The sequence below is a fragment of the Coregonus clupeaformis genome, chromosome 37 (genome assembly GCF_020615455.1).
Source record: "Coregonus clupeaformis isolate EN_2021a chromosome 37, ASM2061545v1, whole genome shotgun sequence".
In the NCBI taxonomy this organism is placed as follows: Eukaryota; Metazoa; Chordata; class Actinopteri; order Salmoniformes; family Salmonidae; genus Coregonus; species Coregonus clupeaformis.
The window spans coordinates 21,696,651-21,714,732 of record NC_059228.1 but is presented as its reverse complement, the minus strand read 5'-3'; the positions used below and the strand labels follow the sequence as shown (position 1 = coordinate 21,714,732).

At 43.2% G+C, this 18,082-nt stretch overlaps 1 protein-coding gene across 2 annotated transcripts in view; it reads left to right on the top strand.

Annotated features, from left to right (window-relative positions):
- LOC121553440 (glutamate receptor ionotropic, delta-1) overlaps positions 1–18,082 on the top strand; it is a 396,191-nt gene that overhangs the window by 362,866 nt on the left and 15,243 nt on the right. For both annotated transcript variants that reach the window (XM_041866540.2, XM_041866541.1), the window contains 4 exons: positions 2,652–2,753; positions 5,155–5,352; positions 6,724–7,054; positions 10,670–10,808. In XM_041866540.2, coding sequence (XP_041722474.1) covers positions 2,652–2,753; positions 5,155–5,352; positions 6,724–7,054; positions 10,670–10,808 — 770 coding nt within the window. The remainder of the gene's footprint in view (positions 1–2,651; positions 2,754–5,154; positions 5,353–6,723; positions 7,055–10,669; positions 10,809–18,082) is intronic.

Sequence of the window (18,082 nt, the reverse complement as noted above, 5' to 3'; positions counted from 1 at the left end):
CACGTGCACACACACTCACACCAGACTACACACTCACACACACACAAGGATCAAATGAATACGGACGTGTTAGACTAGATTGTTATAAACATTGACCAGGTGCAAAGAAAGGCTGATCTTCATCATCATACGAATGTCATTCCTAATAAAAGCATGGTAAAGCTCGAAACAACACCACTTCCCTCTCTCACACGAGTAAATATGTCCAGTATTATACCATTTCATTAGAAGTGTGTACATGTATATATTTATGTTATAGAACAAACATCACACTGTAATAGAGTTTAAAAGACAACCTAATATGGATATCAGTGTCTGGCAGGTAGCTTAGCAGTTAAGAGCATTGGGCCAGTAGCCGAAAGGAAGCTGGTTCGAATCCCCGTGCAGACTAGGTGACAAATCTCTTGATGTGCCCTTGAGCAAGTGACTTAACCCTAATTGCTCCTGTAAGTCTCTCTGGAGAATGACTGAACTGTCAAATGTCCCACCCACACACCATATGAATTACCCATTGAAGCCCAGCAAGATGATTACACTGTCTTTGGAAGTCAGTGAAGCAAGCAGGCTTTCTTCCTACAGTGATAAAGTATGAGTATGATAGTCCCCTGTTCTGCAGCATAATCTGAAGGTCTTCAAGAAGAAGCAGAGGCTGGACCATTAGAAAGGATATTTGAGGGATAAAGGAACATCAGATCATCACTATCCCGTTGTCTGTATTTTCTATTTGGACATACAGTAGTGTTTGTACATTCACAGAGTGTGTTCTGTCCTGAATGTATTGACAATGATCCATAGCTGTTTCTGTTTAGGCTTACATTGCCGGTAAATGAATCCATATTGCTGACATTGATCCTGCTTTGTACACTGCACAGTAGGCATATATAAACAAATGTGTTTACCCAAAGTATACTTTGATTGTAACATTCTCACCATGCTTTCCACAAGCACTGATATATACACAGCATGAAAAACCTTTAAACTAAACGAATAGTTGCTTATTCTTTTTCTTTTTCCTCTCTCTTTCAAACCCAACAAATCATGTTCAATTTGAGAGCAAAAGGAACAGGGAATGAGCGAGGGAGCACTCAATATTTCATAACGCTATCAGCTTTCAAAGTTTAGAGTTGGGCCTTGTGATGAAATCCCCAAGTCTTAAAATAAACCATGGCTAAGGGTTTTGATCTCCCATTCCACTTTCTCACTCTCCTCTCCTGGGTTACTGAAGTCCTTCGTTGTGAATGGAAGTTGAAAGGTCTCCTGCACTTGGAGGTCCACTCTGTTGCACAGGGTTTTACACCATCCAGACAATAGATAACACCACAGTATATGATTGTGTCATATTAAAGCACGGAAGGATGTCTCTTATTGGCACAGAACAAAGACCCCCAAGATCTTAACTGACCTTTTGTATAAATGGGTTAGTGTGAATAGTGGACTGCTGGGCGTAGTGCTAAAAGGGATTAACTGCGTAAAATAAAGTTTTGCTGTAATGAGTAAATTCATTCATTCCAATTTCATAGTCTGATAGAAAGTGGAAGAAAGTATGTGATTGGAACAAACCCAAATAACCAAATAACATTTTTCATAAACATGATTTGAAACAAGCTAATAATATAAGTGTTTTATATTGGTTTTGAAACATTCAGTCCATTACTTTTGGCCCACCATTGTTGTAATAGCCTGTAGGCAGGAGGAAGGCCGTGTAGAGAGGGCATGCTGCATATGGAAGACTGAGCTATGCACTGTGTTTAGATACAGTCCTGGTGTCTGGCCTGAGGCCAGCTCTCTTGTCCTGTCAGCTTGGTCCCCGGGCTGCCACCAAAGAGCTGTCAGTTCTTTGTCCAGCTAGCAACTGTGATTAAGAAGTTAACAGGAAAGACAACTTCTACTTCCCCAGTAAGGTGCAAAGGTAGCCAAAATAGAGTAAGGGTTTTGATGCTGTAGCTGTATGACGTGATGGGATTCAGTGAGGTGGTTAAACTAATAGAATGTGTGTTATCTGCTTTAATTAACTGTCATTCTGTCAAACTGGCATGAATGTGTTTGTATTGGTTGCATAATGCATTGAATTGCACTAGCTGAAGCACAATGAAGGACGAGAATTTGTTTCTGTAAAAGATAACTTTCACACAGTAGATTTTGTATTTTTCTCTCAGATTAACGTAATAATGTTTTTGTTTCATTTGTAACCATTGCAGTGCATTGTCGTTGGCACCACCGTCAATGTCTACATCATTATCTCCATTCCCATCATCATTATCATCCCCATCATCAATGTCATCACCACCAGCTCTAGCAATCAGCGTCCATTGCCATGATATGTTGCTCAGTCCGTACTCCCTCAGTATGGTTGCAAGCTGTGTGGCTGATGCAGCATTTAGATAGAGGACCCTGTTACCATGCTAGAGGCTCCACTTGTTGCCTTGGTGACCAGCTCATCTATTTGCATGGCCAGTTCCCTGTGCTTCTTAAAAGTGAGTCATGTGTGCCAACTATGGTGATTAGATTTGTCATCACACACCAATTTGTGTTTTCACTGAAGATAATAGATTGTTTAATTATATTGCTGACACTCTCTCCCTCTCCCTTCTCGTCTCTCTCTCTCTCTCTCTCTCTCTCTCTCTCTCTCTCACTCTCACTCTCTCGCTCAGTTGGCAACTTGGGACTCAACTCGTGGGCTGAACGGTAGTCTAAAGGAGAGTCGGATAGAAAACGGCATGCAAGGAGTGACGGTCAAGGTGGTAACATTACTGGTAAGTGCTTACTCACTACCAACTCACTACCAACTCACTACCAACTCACTACCAACTCATTACCAACTCAATACCAACTGTCCACGTTGATGCTATACTCCTTTTCTGTGTAGTAGGATTAGGACATAATGTGAGGTCTTCTTCTCCATCTGGCTCTGTGGATCTACGACAAGTCCGGCCCTAGCCTTTTGAGGGCCCTAAGCAACATTTTAGTGGCCCTCCTCTTGACAACGGAGAGAAGAAATTGCCATTTTGCCATAGGGTGGAGAGACATTCTTGCAGTTTATAGCTAATTTCCTGCAATTATTCTACTCATTTTGCCATGACTTATGCCATGTTAATATGATATCTGAGTGAGAGTGACTAACAAAATCAATGGGGGCCACCTGGAGGTCAGGGCCCCTGGGCATGTGCCCTGCGTTCCCGGTTGGTAATTTGACCATGATTACTACAAGTTTGTGGCGAAATCCTGCACTTCTGCACATCCTGCACCACTTTAGGAGCGCACCAGCTGTCAGGAAGGAGGAAGTAAATATAGCTCTTCCTTCTCTGTGTGATAGCTCTCGGTTGGCGTGGCAGTTTTGACAGTGTGTGCATTTCTTTGCAGAAGTCTTGTTTATTTTTGCCGTGCTTAGTTTATGAACGTTTTAAGTCAGATTGCCGTGTACAGCTCTACTGTGTGTTTGGAATCTGTTGGGACCGCTCTTTCCATTGATTGCATGGATTATTAGCAACATTGTTGTGGAGCTTTTATGAGACGAACTAAACTAACCAAAGAGTGTGTCGGACGGAGGGAGGGACGAATATAGCATATAATATTTTTTTTCTCTCATTGTGGTCCTCTGTAGCTCAATTGGTAGAGCATTGCGCTTGTAACGCCAGGGTAGTGGGTTTGATCCCCGGGACCACCCATACGTAAAAATGTATGCACACATGACTGTAAGTTGCTTTGGATAAAAGCGTCTGCTAAATGGCATATTATATTATTGTGCTGTGGTCCTTTTTATTCAATGCTGCTGTGGAACTTTTGCACAGCAGTACTTACTTTAAGGGAGGTTGCGTGTGAGTTTATTATTTTTTATTATTGTTTGAACTGTATTGATTTTTTGTGGGACTACTGAGATTTGGTTTACACACATACCGTTATGTCCCACTCCCTCCACCACTGGGAGGTAATACAGATTATTGCAAATCCTCTAAGGTTGATGACTGGGTTCTTTCTGGTCAGTTGTTTCTATGAAGTTGCCTCTGAGTTGCTCTGACATTATTATTGTATGAGGTATTATTGGTTGGTTTAGCCCTGTGCTGTGACTGGTGTGCATATGGTGTGTCTTATCCGTTCTCTCCACTGGCTATCTGGCAAACAGGCTATACTCTAGGACCTAGGCAGTCTCTTCTGCTGATGTGTGTGTGTCTGGTACAGGTACTCTCTTTATTCTACTGTTAAATCGGCAGGGTTAATACCTGCCTGGCGCCTGAACAAAAATCTTTACCTTTACCCCTCTCTAACAATACCTCTACAGGTATTGTAGATAACTGGCTAGACTAATTTACCAATCTAAAAAATGTTAGCTGACATGAGCTAATTGAGTGACTGTCAGTGACTGACATAACAAGAGAAAAACTGCTGATGTACAACCAAATTATGAAATTGCACAGAGTGTATTCTACTAATCTAACCCTCAACAGTAAGTTGAGACCCCGACTGAGTTCCTAAAAACTAGCAGCCACGGGGACCCTAAGCAGTCGTTTATGTCGCTTAGTGGCTAGGGCCGACCCTGATCTAGGACATCTGTAAGACATAAACTCCAACCGTACAGCTCATCCTTAGCTGCTGCCTTAGCTTCTGTTCTTTCTCTTCACACAAGATTTACCTGTTCCATATTTATTCAAATAAGTTCTGTTCGGCTTCCTCTTGGCAGTGCCGTTTAATCATGACGTTTTTTCCAATCCACCCCAGCAGCTTTCCTCTTCAACTCACTTTTCCACCCATTCAGTTCAGCCCTGACACTCTTTCCCATAAAGAAGAGCCATGGTTTACCGCAGTAAATTTAGAGTGGTAATTTCTGCCTGATGAAGTGTCACCTCTCCACAGCACTGGGTATTACAGGTCAACAACCACCCAGAAGACTCGTTATGAAGATGAAGTTTGATATAGAAACTGCAGCTGGTTTTCAGAAAGTTGTCACACAAAAGTCCTAAATGAATACTGTTCTACCTGTCGGTTGAACTGGACCAGTTAATGAAACTAGGCTGGCCTTTTGACAAATGATGGGACTGTGAATTAATGCACACAGACACAACTCTGTAAAATGTACAGTAGTGTTTCAACTTTTGGCTACAAAAAGACTCTCTGTATGTTGTCATGTAGTTAAAGTTATTTATTTATGTTATCCAACAGGAGGATCCCTTTGTGATGGTAGCTGAGAACATCCTTGGCCAGCCTAAACGCTACAAAGGCTTCTCCATAGATGTTCTGGATTCTCTGGCCAAGATCCTGGGCTTCAGGTATGAGATCTACCAGGTGGCCGATGGGAAGTATGGCTCCCCTACCTCAAATGGCTCCTGGAACGGCATGATCGGAGATCTCATCAGTAAGGTAAGTCTGTTCATCACAACTGGAGTTTGTACTGTTTATTTTGAAGGTTGATCGATAGTTTGCTGTTGACTGCTCTGGGGACATCATCTTGCCTATTGCTGCAGTTCTATCAGCCCTTGGTAGCTGACTGTAGCCTTGACACAGTGGAGTCCATTATAATTTGGGCCTTCTTGGAAAGATACTTCACCTCACATGTTCTTCAGTGTGATGGCTCTCTATTGTGGCAGATCTGATATGGCCAAATTATGTTTGCATCAGAGTGGACCCACTACAGTCTGGCCATCAGGCTGACGGTCAGGCTGCTTCAGATAAAGCAGTCCCACCAGTGCAGGAGGGACTTCAACTCAGCAGGCTAACAATGCTAACAGTAGGAGAGTGAGTGGGCAGGTGGGGAGTAAGTTGGCATGGGACAATTATATCACCCAATGGAGTAGATCATAACCAGTAGAAATAAGACTGTTGTTGGCTTTTTTGCATTATTTTGCACAATGTGCAAGTCCCTGTAATTTCCTGTAAGTGAGCTTGCTGCAGAGAATGCAGCCCAGATAAGCTACTTTTCAGCCCTTCACACTAATGATAATCTGCAGACAATATCACTTCATGGAGGGACAACTTATCTTTGATTATGGCCTTGAGTTAGAGAGCTATTGTTTAGCCCAACAATCCAGACATATGATTTGTGTCATAGGGTCCCACTCCAGCAGCAGGTGTCCAAAACCATGCCATTACCAGTGTGTTGACAATGCTGTGAAATGAGGAGAAAAACAGATACACCAGCACTGGACACTAGCAAAATGTGATCAGTGTACTGTAACTCTGTCATTTCAGATTAACGTTTACAATAAAGCTTTACAATAAAAGGATTTAGTTGATTGCCATGTGGAATGTCTGACCTCTATAGGTCTGCATTAGTGCCAGGGACCTCATGATACAATATTATTACAATACTTAGGTGCCAATATGATATGTATTGTGATTCTCACGATTCTATATGTATTGTGATTCGACACTGAGATTTTATTGCCATTTCATGTTCCAAACATATTGCTCACCATATGTCTGCTGCAGAGAGACAAGAGAGAGCATGAGAAAATGAGTTTGGTTCAGTCAGGGAAAGTGCTGAAAAAATGCTGTCTCACTGTTTAAAAAGAAGATGGAGAAAAAGCACGGCCTTCTGCTGTGTGAAATAAAAAATAACAGAGGGCAAAATCATGACGCTTTCATTTCAATCCCAAAGAGCAAACAAAAAACCACAACAGACAGACATTTTACTTTATTTTATTTGCCAAACATCAACAACAGATTATGATCTCCGAACCAACAGCTTCAATGTCATGGCTGTAACTGATGTATCTCTCTATCTATACACAGCGAGCAGACATGGCAGTATCAGCCATCACCATAACTCCAGAGAGGGAGAGCGTGGTGGACTTTAGCAAGCGCTACCTGGACTACTCCGTGGGGATTCTGATGAGGAAGTCAGAGGAGAAGATCAATATCTTCTCTCTCCTAGCGCCCTTTGACCTGGCCGTGTGGGCGTGCATCGCAGCCGCCATCCCCGTGGTCGGGGTCATGATCTTCATCCTGAGGCGCGTCCAGTCAGTCCGCTCCCAGAATCCCCCAGGGGGACACCAGGCCACCTCTGTGTCCACCTCCCTGCAGAGCGCCATCTGGATTGTCTACGGAGCCTTTGTGCAGCAAGGTGAGCTTGGTAATGTGGCATCACAAGAGAAGAAACAGGGTACACCAGCATTTTGCAGCAAAGTTGCTTCATATACAGTGAAATGCTTACTTGTTACAATATCACCAACAACAAGACAGCGACTTTTGACCATCGTGGTACCTCAGTCCGTTGGCAGCAATATGACACAAACATAGATAGATCCATAGATGGCTAGATGTATATAAATACACTACCAGTCAAAAGTTTGGACACACCTACTCATTCAAGGGTTTTTCTTTATTTTTAATATTTTTTACATTGTAGAATAATAGTGAAGACATCAAAACTATGAAATAACACACATGGAATCATGTAGTAACCAAAAAAGTGTTAAACAAATCAAAATATATTTTATGTTTGAGATTCTTCAAATAGCCACCCTATGCCTTGATGACAGCTTTGCACACTCTTGGCATTATCTCAACCAGCTTCATGAGATAGTCACCTGGAATGCATTTCAATTAAACAGGTGTGCCTTCTTAAAAGTTAATTAGTGGAATTTCTTTCCTTCTTAATGCGTTTGAGCCAATCAGTTGTGTTGTGACAAGGTAGGGGGGTATACAGAAGATAGCCCTATTTGGTAAAAGACCAAGTCCATATTATGGCAAGAACAACTCAAATAAGCAAAGAGAAACAACAGTCCATCATTACTTTAAGATATGAAAGTCAGTCAATATGGAACATTTCAAGAACTTTGAACATTTATTCAAGTGCAGTCGCAAAAACCATCAAGCGTTATGATGAAACTGGCTCTAATGAGGACCGCCACAGGAATGGAAGACCCAGAGTTACCTCTGCTGCAGAGGATAAGTTAATTAGAGATAACTGCACCTCAGATTGCAGCCCAAATAAATGCTTCACAGAGTTCAAGTAACAGACACATCTCAACATCAACTGTTCAGAGGAGACTGCGAGAATCAGGCCTTCATGGTCGAATTACTGCAAAGAAACCACTACTAAAGGACACCAATAATAAGAAGAGACTTGCTTGGGCCAAGAAACACGAGCAATGGACATTAGACCGGTGGAAATCTGTCCTTTGGTCTGATGAGTCCAAATTTGAGATTTTTGGTTCCAACCGCCGTGTCTTTGTGAGATGCAGAGTAGGTAAACGGATGATCTCCGCATGTATATTTCCCACCGTAAAGCATGGAGGAGGAGATGTTATGGTGTGGGGGTGCTTTGCTGGTGACACTGTCTGTGATTTATTTAGAATTCAAGGCACACTTAACCAGCATGGCTATCACAGCATTCTGCAGTGATACGCCATCCCATCTGGTTTGGGCTTAGTGGGACTATCATTTGTTTTTCAACAGGACAATGACCCAACACACCTCCAGGCTGTGTAAGGGCTATTTTACCAAGAAGGAGAGTGATGGAGTGCTGCACCAGATGACCTGGCCTCCACAATCCCCCAACCTCAACCCAATTGAGATGGTTTGGGATGAGACCGACCGCAGAGTGAAGGAAAAGCAGCCAACAAGTGCTCAGCATATGTGGGAAGACTGTTGGAAAAGTATTCCAGGTGAAGCTGGTTGAGAGAATGCCAAAAGTGTGCAAAGATGTCATCAAGGCAAAGGGTGGCTATTTGAAGAATCTCAAATACAAAATATATTTTGATTTGTTTAACACTTTTTTGGTTACTACATGATTCCATATGTATTCTTTCATAGTGTTGATGTCTTCACTATTATTCTACATTGAATGAGTAGGTGTGTCCAAACTTTTGACTGGTGCTGTATATAACCAGACATATAAGCAATAGAAAAGGCTTTTGTTATGTCCCTATGAATGCCACACATACAGTTAGCAGCACAGAGTGGTTTCATTTGAAGCATGGAGCCCATTTTCCACTATAGCATTTAAAGGGTTCCTTTGATGGAAGGAATATCAGGTATTTGAGTCTGGTCTGGATCCAGGCATCTAAGATGTGAATAAATGACTCCTTTAGCAACCCCTGTTAAACTCTCAACGTCATCTATTAAAGTATGGCACTTTGAATCTGGGTTTGGCGGATGGCAGGAGAACGCTACCTGCCCCAATGCATAATGCCAAGTGTAAAGTTAGGTGGAGAAGGAATAATGGTCTGGGGCCATTTTTCATGGTTTGGGCTAGGCCCCTTAGTGCCAGTGAAGGAAAATCGTAACGCTACAGCCTACAATGACATTCTAATCTAGACGATTCTGTGCTCCCAACTTTGTGGCAACAGTTTGGAGAAGGCCCTTTCCTGTTTCAGCATGACAATGCCCCCGTGCTCAAAGCGAGGTCCATAATGAAATGGTTTGTCGAGATCGGTGTGGAAGAACTTGACTGGCCTGCACAGAGCCCTGACCTCAACCCCATCGAACATCTTTGGGATGAATTGGCCTGCAGCAATGTTCCAACATCTAGAGGAAAGCCTTCCCAGAAGAGTGGAGGCTGTTATAGCAGCAAAGGGGAGACAAACTACATATTAATAAGCATAATTTTGGAATTAGATGTTCGACGAGCAGGTGTCCACATATTTTTGGTCATTTTACATTTAGTTTTGAGTATATTTGACCCTATGACCTTGTGCCTTTAGGTCAAGTTCCACAAATGCCTCTCTGAGACGAATCTCCTGGAACCTCTTGACCTCTTGACCTTGGCAAACAGTGCCTTGCAAAAGTATTCATCCCCCTTGGCGTTTTGCCTATTTTGTTGCCTTACAAGCTGGAATAAAATTGATTTTTTGGGGGTTTGTATCATTTGTTATTGTGAAGTGGAAATGTCTAGGAGCAACAACGGCTCAGCCGCAAAGTGGTAGGCCACACAAACCCCCCAAAAAATCTATTTTAATTCCAGGTTGTAAGGCAACAAAATAGGAAAAATGCCAAGGGGGGTGAATAATTTCGCAAGCCACTGTAAGTGCCTCAAGCCAATTTAATAAAACTCACTGAGGCTTGAACACAATAATACTCTGGTTGTCTTCTATTTCTTTTTAAAACAGTCCTTAGGGTACATCATTGATAGTGACACTCGGAGACAAATGCGTGTTCTTTTTTTCACACACCCTGAATCTCTCAGATGACATTTCTGTGGTTTTAGTCTTCAAAATGAGAATTTACATTGACATTTCCTCATCTGTTTCCTGTGTAGTTAGACAGAGTGCTTAGACCTCTGCTACAGGGAGAGAGAGACAGCTATGAAAAAGCTTATCTCATAGATGGATCTTCTACTAGCTGCCTGGGAAAACAGTGGCATTGTGAAGGATAATTTAGAGAGGAAACGTTGTTGGTAGAAAGAGGGTTAAAGAGAGAGAGCAAAATTGAGACAGAAATGGACAGATTGAGAGATACAGTGAGACAGTTATAAATAGTGAGATTAAAGTATATTGATACAGAGACAGGTGAGAGAGAGTAGAATAAATGATTGAGATCTCATTTTCAAGGGGTCCTGAAAAATACAGAAACATTATAAATGTACACCAGATCAATAGGACCAACAGGCTCAAATAAAACCGACAGAACAATGGTGCAATAAATTGTGATATCACAAACAGTGAATCAAATCAGCATAATGTTATTGTTCAAGACTTCGTACAGTACACTATATCTTATGTTGTTGTGTTCCTAGGGGGAGACTCCATCCTGGGTTCTGTGGCTCTGCGTATCGTCATGGGCAGCTGGTGGCTCTTCACCCTCATTGTGTGTTCCTCCTACACGGCCAATCTGGCAGCCTACCTCACTGTGTCCCGAATGGACAACGCTGTACGGTATGTTATCAACAGTTGTCAACCCTGTTGCTCAGTGTATCCTTCCATATTCAAGACTCAATGTCCGATGTCATGATTTCCTGGTGGTAAGCCACCCTGTGTCTTCAACTGGCTAGGATACTGGTATGTCTAACCTTTTCCAGCATTGACCTGAACTGCCAATTCTCTGGTGTTATTTGCCTTTGTGGGTTAGATCTCACCCATGTATGCAGATTTAGACATGCCAAAAACTCAAGTTGTGCAGGCTGTTGACATAAATGTGGACTAGGGCTGCGTTTAGACAGGCAGCCCAATTCTGATTTTTTTTCCACCAGTTAGTCTTTTGACCAATCAGATCAGGTCTGAAAAAGATCTGATGTGAAAAGATCTGATGTGATTGGTCAAAAGACCAACTGGTGGAAAACAATATCAGAATTGGGCTGCCTGTCTAAACGCAGCCTATGACACACAATTGTAATTCCTGACCCACTCCTTATAACAAATTTGCTCTCCAAATGTTATTTGTCAATGAATCCAATTTAGCACACTCCTTTCCTGAAGGGCAGGCGGAGAGGTGTTTGATTGTGTTTAGTCTGTCCGGTGTCGAGCAAATAGCACAAGTGGGTTACAGGGAAGAATGCTAAATAGCAACTAGATCCTTTATATAATGGCTTATTGTTCAAGCATCTGTACCCACAACCACAGTGCCCATCAGTACAAGACTGCAATATAACTGGACAACGTCTTTCTACTGCTCAGACGCAATTAGTGTGTCTGTATAGCTGTGGAGAGTGGAAGTAATACAGTCAGAGGATGGAGAAGATTACAGAAGATAGATCTATATTGTCTTGGGGCTAAATCCAGACTCGAGATGGCAGGAATGATTTCAACAATAAACGCTATCACCCCCATAAGCCAACATTTGCTCGCTTTAATCCTTCCATAAACTCAATGTAATGAATATTGGTGTGATAATTCCTTCTCATTCTCTATTGAAAGAAGATAGACAGTAATCACCATGCCTCAGGGTGGAGAGGTTACATTAAAGGACTGGGATTCAATTTATCACATCAGATTGTTGTCGCTTTGCAGAACAAAATGACAAACTCTTCTAATCTTCACACTAATTGACTAATTAACTCATGTATCACAGTAACCAGGGTTTGTTTGTTTGGCAGACAAACACATAATAGACAGTTTGCAAGTTATTAGCCCTGGGCTTTAGTACTATCAAATATGCAGTGAGGAAAATCTGCACAGCAAAATGTCCCTTTGAATCAACCCTTAGAGAAATCACACCAATATAAACAGTATTTTGTCACTTCATGATAGCAGCATGGTGAAGAATGTTTTTGCCAAAACATTTCCTTAATGCTCTTTCAAGGGATTGAGACCCACGTATTCAGCGGAGCCCATCTCCTGATATTTACAAAGCCATACAAATATGCACTACAATTAACAACCAATTTATAAACTCATCAGAACCAAGACAAGCACCTTCAGACTAGAGCCAGAGACCACAGTAAGTCATTTAGCACTGTCAAGCTGATATGATTCCTACAACACATCAGAAGGCATTAATGACACTAGAGAGGAAGACATGGGAGGAGAGGGGGGGAGGGAATGTATCAGTGCCCCCTGAAATGGTTTTGAATCTCCACCCGACTATTACATCTAATGACGGTGTCTGCTGTATTGATTTTGGCTTCAGGGGGGTATGGATGGAGGGGAAGCAGGGAGTGCATTAGGAAGTGGGCGTAGGGCGTATCAGATATATGTGCCACACTCAAAAAAATCGGACACACAATAGGTGTTCCATTAGCAAACTGTCAATCACTTTCCATAGAACAGTGATTTTAAAGGAAGCATGACCACAGTCCATTGTTGACGATTCAGACATTCAGTATGTAGGCATACGTGTGATATGATTAGCAAACTACACATGATATTGATTTGTCAAAATGAGAGAGAATCAAAATACACTTTCATGTTTTTGTAATGTGTATACTAGTCCTGTTGTTCTCACCTGTCCAGTTCTCTTACTGTAGATACTGGAGAAGGGGGTCAAGAAGGGCACAGAGAAGGGAAGAGAGATACTGGATTTGATTCCACACAGTCACTGTAGCTAATAATTCTGCCTTATCTGAAGGATCTCTAACTAGAGACACTAACTAGAGATACTAACCACATTTATGACACTAACTAGAGGTAAGAGACAGAACTAGTCTGTTTGGTAACATCGCTAATAGACCAGACACTAACTAGAGGCAAGAGACAGAACTAATCTGTTTGGTAACATCGCTAATAGACCAGACACTAACTTGAGGTAAGAGACAGAACTAGTCTGTTTGGTAACATCGCTAATAGACCAGACACTAACTAGAGGCAAGAGACAGAACTAGTCTGTTTGGTAACATCGCTAATAGACCAGACACTAACTAGAGGCAAGAGACAGAACTAATCTGTTTGGTAACATCGCTAATAGACCAGACACTAACTTGAGGTAGAGACAGAACTAGTCTGTTTGGTAACATCGCTAATAGACCAGACACTAACTAGAGGTAAGAGACAGAACTAGTCTGTTTGGTAACATCGCTAATAGACCAGACACTAACTAGAGGCAAGACACAGAACTAGTCTGTTTGGTAACATCGCTAATAGACCAGACACTAACTAGAGGTAAGAGACAGAACTAGTCTGTTTGGTAACATCGCTAATAGACCAGACGCTATCTAGAGGTAAGAGACAGAACTAGTCTGTTTGGTAACATCGCTAAAAGACCAGACACTAACTAGAGGTAAGAGACAGAACTAGTCTGTTTGGTAACATTGCTAAAAGACCAGACACTAACTAGATGTAAGAGACAGAACTAGTCTGTTTGGTAACATCGCTAACAGACCAGACACTAACTAGAGGTAAGAGACAGAACTAGTCTGTTTGGTAACATCGCTAACAGACCAGACGCTAACTACAGGTAAGAGACAGAACTAGTCTGTTTGGTAACATTGCTAACAGACCAGACACTAACTAAAGTATATTAATCTAATGTGGAAGTTGGGAGAGTTATATTTGAGTGTTTCAGTGAAACGTGAGAGAGGCCCCGCTCTCTCGCTTTCCCAGATGCTTAGTTAATTTCATTCCGATCTCCTTTGCATTATTGTAGCCTTTTCTGTAACCTGTCAACTATGTGTCTGTCTATCCCTGTTCTCTCCTCTCCGCACAGGCCATACAAACGCTTCACACGGCGTGGCTGCTGCCACTCTAATCTGGTGGTCCCTGCGCGCACGACCCACGTGGAGTTCCAGGTCTCCGGTAGCCTCTGGAACTGCCGTTCATCAATGAGCTTGACGCCTTGATAAGTTCCTTTCCTGAGGATGGCTCACCCCTCACAGTTCTGATGACTTTAACCTCCCTACGTCTGCCTTTGACTCATTTCTCTCTGCCTCCTTCTTTCCACTCCTTTCCTCTTTTGACCTCACCCTCACACTGTCCCCCCCTACTCACAATGCAGGCAATATGCTTGACCTCATCTTTACTAGATCTGTTCTTCTACTAATCTCACTGCAACTCCCCTCCAAGTCTCCGACCACTACTTCGTATCTTTTCTCTCTCGCTCTCCTCCAACACTACTCACTCTGCCCCTACTCAGATGGTAATGTGCCGTCGCAATCTTCGCTCTCTCTCTCCCGCTACTCTCTCGTCTTCCATCCTATCATCTCTTCCCTCTGCTAAATCCTTCTCCCTCCAATCTCCTGATTCTGCCTCCTCAACCCTCCTCTCCTCCCTCTCTGAATCTTTTGACTCTCTATGTCCCCTATCCTCCCGGCCGGCACGGTCCTCCCCTCCTGCTCCGTGGCTTGACAATTCATTGCGAGCTCAGAGAACAGGGATCCGGGCAGCCGAGCGGAAATGGAGGAAAACTAGACTCCCTGCGGACCTGTCATCTTTCCACTCCCTCCTCTCTACATTCTCTTCCTCCGTTTCTGCTGCTAAAGCTACTTTCTATCACTCTAAATTTCAAGCCTCTGCCTCTAACCCTAGGAAGCTCTTTGCCACCTTCTCCTACCTGCTGAATCCTCCTCCTCCTCCTCCTCCTCCCCCTCCCTCCTCCCTCTCTGTGGATGACTTTGTCAACCATTTTGAAAAGAAGGTTGACGACATCCAATCCTCATTTATTAAGTCAAATGACACCGCTGGTCCTGCTCACACTGCCCTACCCTATGCTTTGACTTATTTCTCCCTCTCTCTCCAGATGAAATCTTGCGACTTGTGATGGCCGGCCGCCCAACAACCTGCCCGCTTGACCCTATCCCCTCCTCTCTTCTCCAGACCATTTCCAGAGACCTTCTCCCTTACCTCACCTCGCTCATCAACTCATCCTTGTCCACTGGCTATGTCCCTTCCATCTTTAAGAAAGTGAGAGTTGCACCCCTCCTCAAAAAACCTACACTCGATCCCTCCGATGTCAACAAATACAGACCAGTATCCCTTCTTTATTTTCTCTCCAAAACTCTTGAGCGTGCCGTCTATAGCCAACTCTCCTGCTATCTCTCTCAGAATGACCTTCTTGATCCAAACCAGTCAGGTTTCAAGACTGGTCATTCAACTGAGACTGCTCTTCTCTGTGTCACGGAGGCTCTCCGCACTGCTAAAGCTAACTCTCTCTCCTCTGCTCTCATCCTTCTAGACCTATCTGCTGCCTTTGATACTGTGAACCATCAGATCCTCCTCTCCACCCTCTCCGAGTTGGGCATCTCCAGCGCGGCTCACTCTTGGATTGCGTTCTACCTGACAGGTCGCTCCTACCAGGTGGCGTGGCGAGAATCTGTCTCCGCACCACGTGCTCTCACCACTGGTGTCCCCCAGGGCTCAGTTCTAGGCCCTCTCCTATTCTCTCTATACACCAAGTCACTTGGCTCTGTCATATCCTCACATGGTCTCTCCTTTCATTGCTACGCAGACGACACACAATTAATCTTCTCCTTTCCCCCTTCTGATAACCAGGTGGCGAATCGCATCTCTGCATGTCTGGCAGACATATCAGTGTGGATGTCGGATCTCCACCTCAAGCTGAACCTCGGCAAGACGGAGCTGCTCTTCCTCCCGGGGAAGGACTGCCCACTCCATGATCTCGCCATCACGGTTGACAACTCCGTTGTGACCTCCTCCAAGAGTGCAAAGACCCTTGGCGTGACCATCGACAACACCCTGTCGTTCTCCGCTAACATCTAAGCGGTGACCCGATCCTGTAGGTTCATGCTCTACAGCATTCGCAGAGTACAATCCTACCTTACACAGGAAGCGGCACAGTTCCTAATCCAGGCACTTGTCATCTCCCGTCTGGATTACTGCAACTCGCTGTTGGCTGGTCTCCCTGCCTGTGCCATTAAACCCCTAAAACTCATCCAGAACGCTGCAGCCCGTCTGGTGTTCAACCTTCCCAAGTTCTCTCACGTCACCCCGCTCCTCCGCACACTCCACTGGCTTCCAGTTGAAGCCCGCATCTGGGCATTCCCGAGTGGCGCAGTGGTCTAAGGCACTGCATCGCAGTGCTAGCTGTGCCACTAAAGATCCTGGTTCGAATCCAGGCTCTGTCGTAGCCGGCCGCGACCGGGAGACCCATGGGGCGGCGCACAGTTGTCCAGGGTAGGGGAGGGAATGGCCGGCAGGGATGTAGCTCAGTTGGTAATGCATGGCGTTAGCAAAGCCAGGGTTGTGGGTTCGTTTCCCACGGGGGGCCAGTATTAAAAAAATTAAATAATGTATGCACTCACTAACTGTAAGTCGCTCTGGATAAGAGCGTCTGCTAAATGACAAAAAAAATCTGCTACAAGACCATGGTGCTTGCCTACGGAGCTGTGAGGGGAACGGCACCTCCTTACCTTCAGGCTCTGATCAGTCCCTACACCCAAAAGAGGGCATTGCGTCCTTCCACCTCTGGCCTGCTGGTCCCCCTTCCTCTGCGGAAGCACAGTTTCCGCTCAGCCCAGTCAAAACTGTTCACTGCTCTGGCACCCCAATGGTGGAACAAGCTCCCTCATGATGCCAGGACAGCGGAGTCACTGACCACCTTCCGGAGACACTTGAAACCCTACCTCTTTAAGGAATACCTGGGATAGTATGAAAGTAATCCTTCTACCCCACCCCCACAAAAAGAAAAAAAAGAATATTAAAAAAATATATATATATGACAGAAGAAAAAAAAAATAGGTACAAGATAAATAATAAATTATTGACAAATAATTCAAAAAATATATATATAAAACAAATGAATTATTAATATACTTGAAAAATTATTAATTAAAAAATTTAAAAAATATTTAAAAATAGATTGTAAAGTGGTTGTCCCACTGGCTATCATAAGGTGAATGCACCAATTTGTAAGTCATTCTGGATAAGAGCGTCTGCTAAATGACGTAAATGTAAATGTAAATGTAATCTCTGTTTTTCTGCCATGGATGTACTGTTCATGTTACGGAACTCTACGGGAAGGGACATAAAACACCAGTCCAGTCCAGACTCTCCTTCATGAAAATGGAACTGAAATAAGACACAATGCAGTCTATCAGGTCTAGTGACAGGGACTAAGAAATACCTCAGCATCCTTGCCAGATAGTTGGCTTAATGTCGTAGTCTCGATATGTGCAAATAATTTGGCTGTTTCTTAGGTAATTGGAGGAAACACAATTATATATGCTTAGCGTAGCTGAGACACATACAAATGTGAATGTTTGTCACTAGAGTTTGGAAATGCACAAACAATTCTCAATGACTCATACATTGCATAACGTAAATTCACAGGTAACATAGTCAGTAGGTTAAGTATACAGTACGTATGGAAATCAGTATTATTGGAAATCAGCATGAGGAATAATAATAACAATGACAAGCAACACGAAATACACCCAAATTCTAAAGAAACATAACATTAATTGGCAAGGCTCTTAACCCTTGGCTGGTTATGTAGGCAGTAACTTATGCTACCTTATCAAGGTTCATTAACACAATTAACACATTATGTGGGTTATATGATCAATACTGGCCAAGGTCATAAAATACAATGTTCTGTTCATTACCTTTATCTCAGGGGACAAATCGAAGACAAAGCAACAGTGTTTTCCTCTGGTGATTGTACATGATGCAGCATAACTGTTGCATTTTAAACTCGCCATGAAATACTGCACTGTAGATAAACGCCAATTTGGGTATTTGTAGTGATCTTGCCATTTTAATGAGTGCTGCTTAAATGCATTGTCAGAATGTTATGTAGCAATGTATATATTTTTTTGATGGCA